The sequence below is a fragment of the Archocentrus centrarchus genome, chromosome 20, assembly GCF_007364275.1.
Source record: "Archocentrus centrarchus isolate MPI-CPG fArcCen1 chromosome 20, fArcCen1, whole genome shotgun sequence".
Lineage (NCBI taxonomy): Eukaryota > Metazoa > Chordata > Actinopteri > Cichliformes > Cichlidae > Archocentrus > Archocentrus centrarchus.
This window is the reverse complement of record NC_044365.1, coordinates 28014529-28027626: the sequence shown is the minus strand read 5'-3', so window position 1 is coordinate 28027626 and position 13098 is coordinate 28014529. Positions and strand designations below refer to the sequence as shown.

Sequence of the window (13098 nt, the reverse complement as noted above, 5' to 3'; positions counted from 1 at the left end):
ATGGCCCTAAAAAGGGTGGTTCGTTCAGCTGAACGGACCATCAGAACCACCCTCCCCAACCTGCAGGACATTTACACCAAGCAGTGCAGGCTGAGGGCCATGAAGATCCTAAAACAGCCCAGCCACCCTGGACACTCTCTCTTCTCCCTGCTCCCATCAGGCCGGCGTTACCGCTGCCTGAGGACTAAGACTGAAAGGTTGAAGAAGAGTTTTTACCCACAAGCCATCTGTCTGCTCAACTCTGAGCCCTAACTGGACCATTATTGCACAATGTAAATATTATAATTTAAAAAGTGTGTATAGTGTATAGTATATAGAGTATAGTGTATAGTGTGAATTACTTTTTTTTATTTTTATTCTTCTTATTTATATGTGTGTGTTTATTAGGTTGCAGGTACAAAATACATTTCACTGTGCATTGTACTGTGTATAACTGTGCATGTGACAAATAAACACTATCTTATCTTATCTTATCTTTTTGCTTCAATTTAGCAAAACCTCAGAAACAGTTAAGTAAAGAGTGGGTGCGTTAAAATGTTAGTGTGCTCACATCAGCAAGTATTCACATGCAGAACAAAGTCAAATGGAAAATACAGGAAAAATATGAAACGTGACTACAAGAAGAATTAATGACTGAGAATGATTAATTATATTGTTAGTAATCTGAAGTAATAAGGGACGAGCAAACTGATGAGGGCAGATGATGGGTTTTTAAGGTACATGACTGCCTTTTGTTTTGTTCTCTGTTAAGATGGTCCCACACTGCTTCCTGTATGCTGAGGTCCCTTGTGTGCTTAAACAGCACTGGCACTGTATTTGGGATCAATGTCATGCTGAAAAATGAAGCTGTTGCCAACCAGAGGCTTTCCAGATGGTATCACATGGTGGATCAGAATGTGACTACTTTTCTGTAGTCGTAATTTCATCAATTTTGACAAGATCCCCGACACTACTGGCTGAAATGCAGGGCCACATGCATCTCTCAGGTCCTGTATCAGCTCTTTGCTGATTTTTTTTTCATTTTTTTAGGCCTGAAACTTCTCTTTTGACTTCCACTTCTCTATTTTACTCAAAATTTTAAAGGACACACAACATATGCTGAGATATACTACGTTTGGCTAATAACTCCTTGAGAATCATCTTGTTGGTGCAAAAATACAATTTTATGTCTGTCAAATGTGTTTTTGGCATTTTTCATAGATTCCGTTAAGAGAAATGGGAACAAATGATGTGTTTTTGTGACAGGCTGGTGGTAACAAAGTGGCTAAAGCTAAAATTTTAAATGGGTTTTCTGCTATGTTGTCTGTTATGTATAGACATAACACTGGTTCATCCCTTGAGTTAGGTGCCTTTTTTATGCTTGAATGACTTATAGGTCGGTGTTAAGTGGCTTAACAAAAAAGAGGCAAATAATCACATGACAAAAAAATAACTAAGATTAATTTATTAAACACTTCAAGGCAGAATAATGATATAACTAGTAGTCTTTGCGCTACAAAATTTACTGAACAAATAAACTGCTATGGTGGTGTTACAGAGGGAGCAAATATTAAAGGTGAAACCAGTTTTATGACAGAAATACAGAAGAATCAGTAATTTCTACCAAAATGCTTGTTTACGTAGTCAGCGCTCACGTAGACAGCTAAACTGATGAGGATGAACTGCTTCTGTTCCTTCATCCAATCGAGCATCATCTTCACCTGAATGTCTGAGTCCTGATAGTGGATCCGGTAGTGCTCACCGTCATAGTCGTAACACAGGGTTGTGTTTGCCAGCCCCACTGAAACGGGCGAGGTCACACACTTGAATGGCTTCCTAAATTCATCTAGCAGCGTCAGATTCATAATGCAGCAATTCTGCCAAGAAGTTGAAAAAGTGAACATGTGTTAGTGGGTATATTCTCTGTGTGGGATATTATTGCTGGGAATTTTATGCTCATGTAGTACCTCCACTGCCCCCTGCAGGACCTCACACCTCCAGGGCAGGGTGATGTCGCCTGTCAGAGGCGTGTGCTGCGACAAGTTTTTACTTTTAATGGCGATCAGCGGGATCAGTCCATCAGTGATCTGAGCTGGACAGAGACAACAACACATGTAAGACGCTGCAATGCATTATTTAGCTGTCACTTGATTAGCATCATCTGTAAGCATCAGGATATCTCGAGATTTAAGAAAATCACGAGACAATTCAAACATCGGAATTTAAGTCTACAAGCAATAAAACCATCAAACACAAGTAAAAACATTTCTGTGAATTTAGCAAACATGCTGCTTAAAATTTTAACAAACTCAAAGGCTGTATCATATCAGGAGTTTATTACATATATCAGCTCTTACAAAGGCTTCTTACACCTAAGGAATGAAAGTTGGAATATATGGAATCACAATTAAAAATTTTGAATCCAGACTTGAATAAGCAGACTAAAAGTTGGACAACAGACTTCTGTCATTTTTGTAGACACAGTATGTGTGCCCGTACTGTGCGTTGAGTCCTAATTTCAGTGAATGTCACTTGTTTCTGTTTCTACAATGACCCACATTTCCTCAATGTTTTGTTGAATAGAATTAATCTCGAGGTACAGCAATAATGGAAATCCTCAGGGCGATGCAATATAGCCTCCAATCTGCTTGTCTTGTTTGGTGTTTGACCAGCTGTTAATAAAAAGTACTAACTTGAAATATTTCAGACATGCATTTTGAAAAGTCAAGGTCTTCAGAAGGATATGACATAGATCATGGGATCCCAAAATTTCATTTAATATTACCAAATATCTTTCAATATAATCTGACTTTCATTCCACATATTCAAGTTTTATGCCATGTATGAGGTTTCATTTCATTTATCTATACAGTACATGCCTGAATGCAAATATACAAATGGACTGGTCTTAGAAAAGAATCTTTTGCTCAGTCTCTTTGACTTCTGGCTGCAGAGGCTGTATATTCATAAATTTGCAGTATGAGAAAGAAAAAAAAAATTAAGGCAAATTAATTCTTGACATTTGTATCCCACTAAAAGTTACTATACATGTAAATCATCGCTTCACTGATCCAAATCTTTTTAAATATCCCACACAGTACAGTAGATTATTCATATTTCCTTGCCATTATTCACAGTGTGACTTAATGAATATGGGTATAAATGGATTACTTCTGTGGCAGAAGAGCTGGGAAAAGCTTCTGGACATGAGCTCGCATACAGTGTTGTGGAGAACAATGTGTAGTTGGTAACCATGGAGACCGTATTCAGGGTCTGTGTCACAGTAAGGGGGTCGGACCATTGGCTCCACATACGGACTGAATAGAGGAAAAAGTGAAAATTAAACTTAGACTGTAGTCAGTGGAAAAAACAATGAAAAAAGCATTTTACTAAAAAGGCAACGATTTATTAATTTTGGGAAACAATAAATAACTGTGCTGCATTCCCATAGAAAACCAGGAGAGGGTGCTATATCCATGCTATAATGAAGTGCAAGCCAGTATCAAAACCACTCCGCAGTCCTGATAATACTTTTGTCTTCAGAGTACTTTACAATACCTGCTAGTGCCCTAGCCCAAAGTGAGTGTGTGTGCATGTGTGTATGTGCAAACATATATAAAAACTGGACTGCAAATGAGTGAAAAGGCAGCCAGTGTCTAAAGAAAAACTCTGAAAGGCTTTCAGAAAGCCTGGAGAACTCTTGCTCAAGAGCACTCTAAAAATCAGACAGTCTGGCTCCTTGGAAGCAAAATATAGAGAAATGAGAGGTGGTTCAAGATTTTTGCACTGTACAGTATGAAATATAATTAAAGCTGGTTCTGACATACGCCAAGAATAACATTTTTATATTAGGCCCTGCTGTGGTGAAATACAAATTGCCGTGATGCAGACATGTCAAATCCCACCCTATAGTGCATCAATGATGGGTCGCTGCAGGAGTAATTCTGAGCTACTGCACACCTTGTATGCATGTGCATAAGAGGGGCTGGTTATAGTGCAACCTACCAAATGGAAGATCCCTGAATGCTTCTTTCCACCAGCCTGTGGATGTGGAGGTTGAACATGATAAAGGCAACTGAGCACTGGTCCTGCAAAAAAAAAGATGTTTAAAATCTAAGTTATCTTGATAGATACTGTGTTTTGAGATTAAAGAAAATTACCCATCAAATGTGTTCAGCTGCTCTAAGCAAGCGAATAATAAAAGCACGGCATGAGCGCCTGAAGTAATTACCCTCCAGACACCGATGATGACATCAGGCTGTAGCAACTTAAGCTGCACCAGTCTGTCCTGGCCAATGACCTGTGTGTTCTTAGTTAGAGTCTGCATGTCTAACTTTGCCATGAGGGACCTCCGAACAAGTCTGACAGAGGGAGCAAAGAAAGCAGTTGGTTTAACTGAGACAAGCGGAGAGACAAAGGGTGCAGCAGGATGTCGGCTGTCTTTACTTCAGGCCGACGTGGGCTAGCCTCCTGACACCGTAGAGTTGGAGGGTGGAAATCTGATCGTAGTTAGGCAAACAGCCTCCGTACAAGCACAGTGTCACAGAAGTCTCAATGAAGTGGCACCAGCTCAGCTCCAAAGTCCTCTTACACCCTGACTTATCAATGACTGCCAGTTCCCAGGTGATTTGCAGGTTTCTAGAGTAATGAAACAGAACGCAAAATTGTACGAGTAGGAATTTCTGGAGTTTTGCAATAAAAGCATGTAGGGATTGGTGTAGTGGGAGGAAGAGAGCAGAGGAGAGCTAAGCAGCAAGATCAAACACAAACACGGCAGAAGTTAATAGGTTCTTTAATACTAAATAACGACACAAAAAGACCAGCTGAATTAATCTATCCATTTATCTTCTAATTTATTGCAGTGAAAATAATCGGGCAGTGTTTGGCAAAGCTGGCTTTAAATCAGAAAAATTATGAGTTTATTAGCTGTTACATCTCATTTGTCAGCAGTAGAAAGTAGTATGACTCCATTTCAAGCTGTTCTTGCAAATTAAATGATATGCAACAAATGAAATTAAAACTGCAGCTGTTGTAACGAATCTCTTGATCCAATTCTGTCTAAACTGTGATTCAGGGTTGCCCCTACTGTGATGCTGCCTCGCTGAGACACCATCCAATATCAATTAAATGGGGGAACAAAGCTAAAAACTGGAGCAGCCCAGGGGGCTCCAGCAGCTGACCCGGGGGATTTCACTCTGCACAACTTGAATGCATGATGTCTTGTGAAATGATTATTACCAAGGTAAATCGCATGCTCCTCATGGTCTCTAACAGACAAAAACCCCACAGGGAGTTTTGAGTTGTGGGAGAAGAGAGGAAGGCTAAGGTGTGCGTGCATACATATGTGTTTTGTGGATGAGGGGTTGGGGGGCTAAGTAATTTATTTCAACAATTCAGACGGCCCCTGCAAGGAACACAATTATTTCTACTTCCCCTCTGTACCACAGCGACTGCCACAGAACTCAATATTGAGTGCAGCACAGCCTCTAATCAGAGGTTATAAAAACACAGCAGAATCTGCGGTGGAGGTGGTGAGGGAGCTGTCCCCTACGTGCTGGCATCCCCCTGAGCAGACATCACGTTCAGAGAGAGACCTCCTTCCTCACCTTTAATAAGAAAGTGTCATTAAGTTTGACATAAAAAAAACAAACCATACTTTTGTTTTGATTACCAGCAGCTTGCACTGCCCCCCACCCCACCCCCCGAACTTTCTCAACAGCGAGGGTAGATCTCCAAAGTTTTGCTATTTGCTAACAGCAAACAATGAACAGAGGCTTCACTCAGCTGCCTCAAAACACATACCAAAAGCAGATTACAGCATAGAGCATGATCAACACACCTTTCAACTAAAATGAGATCAAATCGAATACAAAAGTAATTATCATAATGATTTGCAGAAAAATAAATGAGAGTAGGTGATGCATTAAGCATTAAGAGAAAAACTCACACACGTCAACTAAACTTGGCTTTTCTCGCTTTATCCGTCTCATACTTCACCTGAGGATCCTCTCTGTTTCGCTGGGTAGCCCTGTGTGACTACTGATGAGTTCAAGACGCTTCATCCACTTGATCTTGTCACACTGGCCTATAGTCTCAAAGTACAGCCTCTTATTGTAACCTGTGGCTTGATCCCGCACCTCCATTATGGCCATCCCTGACAGACGTTTGCCCGTGCATTTTTCATTCTTACCAAAATCTGCAATGTATTGCTTTTTCCACAGCGCACTGCAACAACAGGATCAGAGGAGTCACATATTCTGGTTAGTAAAAACAACTCAAAGAAGTTATGAACCAATGAAACATGTCTAATGTGATGATTTCTGACAGCGCGGCCACTCTACAGTAACCAAGAAAAAAAAAATCTCTGAACTGAGTGAAAATGTTTAGATATAAGTTTTATTCATCAAAAAGACAAAGTCAGGACAACGGGAGTGAAACTTCATGTTTTAAGAAGTTTAACACTGGATTTGTGTCCATTATAGGAATAATCGTATTTACTAGGGGAAAACTGTTTAAGACAGCATTAATCAACAACATTTTAGTCTTCTTTGATAGTTATTGAAAGATGGGTTTTGAAATAAATAAATAAAACATAAATAATAATAATAAGTATAATAATAAGTGTGTCAACTTGACCTCTGGGAAGCTGTCACTTGCAAAAATGTTCGTATTTCAAAAAAAAAAATTTTAATAAACAGGACTTAATGGGTATCTACCTTGTGATGAAACCCAGAAAAAAAATCATACAATATTATGCAGAAATAAATAATGCAAGAGTATTGCAATGGGTGCATTTCTAATATATCTACTATAAATGTTACATTTTTTGGCATTCTTTAGGTTGCAATCTGGATGGATTTTTTTATTATTAATTTAGATTAGTTTTAATAAACTACACCCCTTTAATTAAACCAATTTAGGCATCAACTGAGTCATGACCCATTTATCAATTTTGAAAACTTTTGCCCCCAAAAGAGCAAATTGCAGTATGCTTTAGTTCATGAGCTCAGTGAGCACCACCGGGTGTATGACTTGAATTTCATGTTGGTATCTCACAGTTTACTGCAAAGGTTTGTTTATTGGATTGATATTTTGAAATTTAGTTCATTAATTAAACCCACAGATGGTCCTGATTCAGTGCTGGAATGATTAGTTCAACAGTTTGTGATGAGCTGTCCAACACAGCTTTCTAAAAAAGTGTAACTGCAAAATAAGATTGGAGTAGAAGAGAGCATAGCAGGTGAATTTTTATGGATAGTTGGAAAAAAAAATTAATGTGAATATCACTGCACCACCTATGAGTACAGCAGCTTAAGTTTTTGGGTTTGAGTAGTTGAGGAATTTAGGACCATGCCATAAAGTTTCATGTTTCGACGTCTAATGGCTTTTGTTGCTTGAGCATGGGAAAAACAGAAGAATTGGAACAAAAAGACAGTTCCTGTGACTTGGACTCCTACTAACATAAAGGTTCTGCTGTAAGGTGGAGGCATACTGTCCTAATGCTATTGGATTAATTAACATAATCATGTATTTAACAAACTGTGAAAGTTGCTCTGACAAGATGGTACTGTACTTACTTGCTGCTGGCGAGATGATAGAAGCGCTTATTGATGTGGCTTATGCGGAAAAGTGTGGCGGTATCCAGGTATGACAAAATCGTCATCAGGATCTCAGATGGCAGTCTATGGAAAAGGTAATTAGACATGACTACAAGGAAATGACAGAGTGCTTTCATGCTCCCTGCTGTTCAGATTTCAGTCTATGAGATAAATGTGCTCTAAAAACACTACTTGGAAATTTTGTAATACACTTCTGGCAATAAAAAGAAATGGCCGATCTCCATATTCTCTTTTAGTATATATGGTGGATAAAACATGTGAATATGGCTCAGTATAATATAAAGCACTCACATAAGTTCTTTTTTAGTTTGGGGGATCCCTGCTAATTAGTAATATTGCTAGGTATGTTGGCTCACAGCTGTCCTGGTTAATGGTGCCACTGCTGTCCAATTAAATCACTTGAGTGAGTAATAAATTCGTGTTCCTATCACCTGCCTGCTGAGCCACTGTCATTTCACTGCATATCAAAAACCAGATTAAATTACTTCAAGAATAACTGAATTAAGAAATCATTTTGGGTAATATGAGCAATCATTTAATTTTAATAAGGTGGATGATTTCATACAAAAGCTTAAAAGTTCAGATTATTCAAATAGTTTTGCTCTCACTCATGTGTGATATTACAGCTAATGAGTTTAACTTATCAGGCACCAGTGCTAAGAGTCAACAGCCATGGCAGTGATGCTTTGAGCTACATATTACCATCACTTACATGATTATTGAAATATGCACAGGGTGAGGTTTGGTATTATCTTGCTGAAATAAGCAAGCTCATCCTCTGAATGGCAGCATATTTTGCTTCGTGTGTCATTCAGTATCAGTGGCAAATAGACATACGATAAGTGCTAATGCACCTCCATCAGGGGTGCTCTCTAAACTATCTGCTGATAACAAGCCCAAGGGTCCTTCTACTCTTTAGCCCAGAGGACACCGTGTCCATGACTTCATTCAGCGACAGATTGTAATTGGTCAGACCTCAGGATAGCTTTCTATTTCACTTCAGTCCTGCTTAAATTAGATGGGGATGCAAAGGAGGCAGGAGCATTTATAAATCTTGTTTGCATCTTGTTTTGTGTTTTGTTTCTTATTTTTTTGCATGGTAGATTTTGCAGACCAAACCCTTTTTTTTTTTTTTTTTTTTTACATAAATACATGAGTTATTACATATACAGTAGTTATTTTCATTGTTTCATTGTTTTCATTGTCTTAATTTCAATGTCTTAATTAAACATTGTAACCACTGATGAAAGCCTGAGAAAGAGAATTATTTCTGCTCATGAGGCGTTGAGACTGAAACAATAACAATAATAATTTGGTGACTTTCAAAATAATATTTTTGCTAAATATAAACTATTTGGCAGGATAAATTTGGTATGCAGTGGGGGAAGCAACAGTCTGCTGACTCTCCGACCTGGTTCATCTGTGTTGTAACTGCCTACATTTAATGGGAAAGAAGCAAATGGTTTAATTCAAACACGCAGTAAAGCGTCTTCCACCTGAATTGATTTCCGCTGTGTTGTTATTGCATTTGTTATAAATTCTTTTACTTGGAAGGTTATAAAGCTTTGACTTGACACGGTTTCTGAACACGGCCTGGTTTGAGCACTAAATGCCACACGGAAGAAAAAAAAACAAACAAAAAAACGTGTACCTTACAGTCTGTTAGATTACCTTCCCATAAAGCCCCGAGTGGACGCCGGGGATGATTTCTCAGCGCTTTTGGACCTTCTTAATGCCTTTCCGGGAACGACTGCTTTCGAAGCTGCCATTTGTTCCGCTGGTCTTGACAACGTTGTGACAGTTACAAGATAATTTATATTTGCAAGGAAGTTTTAAGGTCGTGAATTTTTAAAAGAGCATTAATTTGACAGTTTTTAAAAACAAAACAAAACAAAAATTTAAAGGCCTTGAATATGACGTTAACGATACAAAATAAACAGCTGTCACTGTGTTAAATCCATAAGTTGGCTGCATTAATTCTCCTTCGTTGTCAACTCTCTGGTCGCCATGGTGACACCCGCTCCTTCCCCGAGGAGAAAGACAGCTTCCGGTGGGAAGAAGCACATGTGCCTTCAAAATAAAAGCAGATAATCATGTAAGTGACAAACGACATATTACCCTTGGTACTTTTGGAGCTTCTCGTGTTCCTTCTGCCTGATTTTGCTGTCAGTCTGTATTGCTACTTTATGTCATGTTTTATTTAATTCTGTCAAAGAAAATATAAATATGTCTTCTTCACACAGCTGACTACATTCTGTCATGTAATGCTGTAATAGGCAGGCAGAGGACCCCAAGGGAGGACTCCAGAGGCAAGAGCTAAACTTGGATTTCAGCTTTATTAGCTAGAGCTCAAAGCATTAACAGAGCTGGATGGGAGCCAACAGCACAAAACACTAAACTCACTTGAACAAGAACTCAAACATGAACATAAGGGCACACAGCAGGAGGAAGCAAACGACAAGGACGTGACAAGGAGCAGAGAAAACAGGGACAATATATACAAAAGGGATAAAGAGGGGAGTGGAGACAGCTGGGAAAACAGGTAAATAGAATGATACAAGGGAAGCAAAACTAACCACAATGCACAAGAGACAAGGACTATCAAAATAAAACAGGAAGTGAATAAACAGGAACAGAGAAACAAAACTAAACAAAACTCAGATAACTAAGCTAAGAAGCCCTGGGGATCCAATAACTAGGATAAGGAAAGGAATTTATATATATATATATATATATATATATATATATATATATATATATATATATATATATATATATGATTCTGATTACATAGATATTTAATCCTTTTGACTGTTTGTCTTTACCTTTCTCAGTGAAACAGCCACAGGTTTCACTGACAGTAGTAGTTAAGCTTTTGTACTTTTTTCATCAGTTAATTTTTAAATTACTACAAATATACTCAGATATGAAAACAAATAACATATAGGATGATTTGTCAATCTGAGGCCAGCTCTTGTAATCACAAAGAGAAAAGAATCATCAAGAACTTAAATGTGAAGTTTATCCCCCAAACTTGAAGTCTGAACCTCTCCTGTCCTGAAAGACCTTTGTTTGTTTGTTTGTTTGTTTGTTTGTTTTAATCTACAGTTCTGCTCATAACTGATGTGCACTGTTTGTTTAAAAAAAAATGACAAAGAAGCTTTATATACTAACAAATTATCCAGTTGAATATTTTACTTTGGAGTCATTGGGGCTTTTTAAAGAGAGATCTGCAAAGATGAGATGATGGAGCAGGGTTGCAGTCCTGGTTCATTTGTGTATCATGGTCACCTGCGGGAAAACAGTGCAACATATATGGAGTTATTATCAACAGTGTTGTTAATAATAAATGATGCAGGCTATAGAGGGTACTGCACATCAAAATTAGTCATCCATAATACATTAAGAATAATTCAGACTGCTTATGTATATTTGAAATCAAAACTCTCAGTACTAATTCTAAAAAATAAAGAGCAGGTGTTGGAAAAATTCCTCAGTAGAAAAATTAAACATAAATTTTGAAATATTAATAGCATGACAAATGTCACCATTTGGTTTCAGCTCATAAATATTAGGCTTTGCTATTTCCCCTTTTTATATTTCACTTAGAAAGACCAGCTGTAGTCATTGTATAAATACAATATTATCTAACTGGAAAACACCTTAAATATGAATAACTTAAAATTTGAACATCAAAATACTGACTGAAGGTGAAGACCTGTCTACAGGTAAACAAAGAAAGCAGGCACTGTTAGTCTCAGACTGAGTTTCAAAGACTTAAACTAGAGTTAAAGTTCTTTACAAAGTAAGATAAACACCTCGGCCACACACAGGCAGCTTTGGTTAAACCCTGTTTCTTTTATTTTGTGTACACCAGCTGTGTTTTACTATTGATTCCTTATTTTATGGCACTGTTACTGTCCATACACATGTGGAGAGAGACAGAAACATGCTGCTGTTTGCAGATATTTAACAATCAGCTCTGCACAGGCGATGAAGAAGTGTCCAGCCTGTTACTCTTACAGTACTAGAGGGGAACTCCTTAGAACGCATACCTCCCCCAACCCAAATTTTCTGTGTTGATACTACACTGCAATAGATACCACCAAATGTTGTCATACGCCATTATAAATTACTTGATCACAAAGACTAGGAATTTATGGTATTGGCTTTTAAAAACTGTAAAATATGATTTTATATTTTTATTTAAAAAAATGAGATCCACACGAACAGATAATAGCATATAATTAGTCTGGATTTATTATATTCAGTTTATTTACCTTAATAGCACCCTCTAAAAGAATGAAATAAAAAAGAAAAAACAAACATTTGCCGAGATATGAACTGTATATGTCTATCTGATTTTTTGTGTAGGGTTTGTAGTTCACTTTGCATTATTGTGAGTATTTTAACTGAAAATAGAAAAAGACAATGAAATATTAACAGTAATTGTTTATACCTGAGTACCAAATTTCATTGCAAGAGATAAAAATTTCACGGAGATGTGAATTTAAAGATTCTGTCAATGACAAGACAGGGATTTTTTTTTTTTGAGAATTTTTTCTCAATAATTTTTGTGACCTCGACCTTTGACCTTCAAACAATGGTGGAAACATAACCTCCCTCCACCTATCGGAGGGCAATAACAATGTATCTTTTCTCTGTTTCTCATATAAACTGCTTCAGTGCCTCATCTTTGGCTGCCTGCTCCATGAATTAACATCCTTCTGTTCAGTAACATCAGAGCAGCTTAATTAACATTCAAGCTTAACAGAGTGAGTTTTTAAGTCGGGGTAAATTCATTCGTGTGGCTGGATTAGGTAGCAAACACTGGCTTTTCCCCACTTTAGTGGACCGCTCCTCTTAGGTAGCTATAGCTGAGGGCATTAATTTACTGATTAGCTTTCAAAACACAAATTTAACTTATCGAAAAAGCACAATGGTGCCTCAGGTCCTTTATGTCGGTTTGTTCAGTTCACTGCTGAATGCCTCACGCTGCCAGTTTTAAACAGACACTCAGGGTTATGGAAAGTAAAGGCTGATCTTCTCTCAGCATCCCTACTCTAGCTGCAATTCCTGAACAGAGATACGCAAGTTTCTCTGTGACGGCAGCTGCCAATCAAAGCTGTCATCATGACGTCACACGCCACAACTTACAGCTTTAAGTTAGTAATTAAAATCAGACTCAAGCGAAAAGTGACACCTTGAACACAAATGAACTTGATAAAAACTAATTAAAATGCAAAAAGCATCTTTAGGTAAAATTTATCTGAAATAAGCTTCTTTTATTTTGACACCAGTCCCACCCCGTAACATAGAGGGGGCGGGGTTTATGACCAATACTGCAGCCAGACTCCAGGGGGCGCTAGATACATTTTGGCTTTACTTTGGGGGAGCTGTTGGGTCACCCATTCAAAGCCAGATCAGTAATAACGCTTCTTCATGGTTTGTTTTCATTAGAAAGGCAATGAATTAAAGAGTTTACTTGAGCTACTTAAGT

At 37.9% G+C, this 13098-nt stretch overlaps 1 protein-coding gene across 2 annotated transcripts; it reads right to left on the bottom strand.

The window, feature by feature from the left end:
* Window positions 1–1456: 1456 nt before the first annotated feature.
* Window positions 1457–9615, bottom strand: fbxo15 (F-box protein 15). Of its 2 annotated transcripts, none has more exons than XM_030756922.1 (9): window positions 9250–9615; window positions 7557–7661; window positions 5977–6204; window positions 4426–4617; window positions 4211–4340; window positions 3985–4067; window positions 3151–3296; window positions 1947–2071; window positions 1457–1856 (listed from the first exon to the last, which is right to left on the bottom strand). In XM_030756922.1, exons 2-9 carry the CDS (start codon window positions 7640–7642, stop codon window positions 1590–1592), a joined length of 1257 nt encoding a protein of 418 aa, XP_030612782.1. In that variant the 5' UTR covers window positions 7643–7661; window positions 9250–9615; the 3' UTR covers window positions 1457–1589. The 2 variants fall into 2 exon arrangements, with proteins under 2 accessions (XP_030612782.1, XP_030612781.1); XM_030756921.1 differs by having other exon boundaries at window positions 9270–9615.
* Between the last annotated feature and the right edge of the window lie 3483 nt (window positions 9616–13098).

Coding starts and splice junctions, on each gene's coding strand:
- fbxo15 (XM_030756921.1), bottom strand. CDS start 9,367: ATGGCAGCTTCGAAAGCAGTCGTTCCCGGAAAGGCATTAAGAAGGTCC. Junction 6,205..7,556: donor TATCATCTCGCCAGCAGCAA/GTAAGTACAGTA, acceptor CTGTTGTTGCAG/TGCGCTGTGGAAAAAGCAAT. Junction 2,072..3,150: donor CCAGCTCTTCTGCCACAGAA/GTAATCCATTTA, acceptor GTCTCTGTCCAG/CTCAGATCACTGATGGACTG.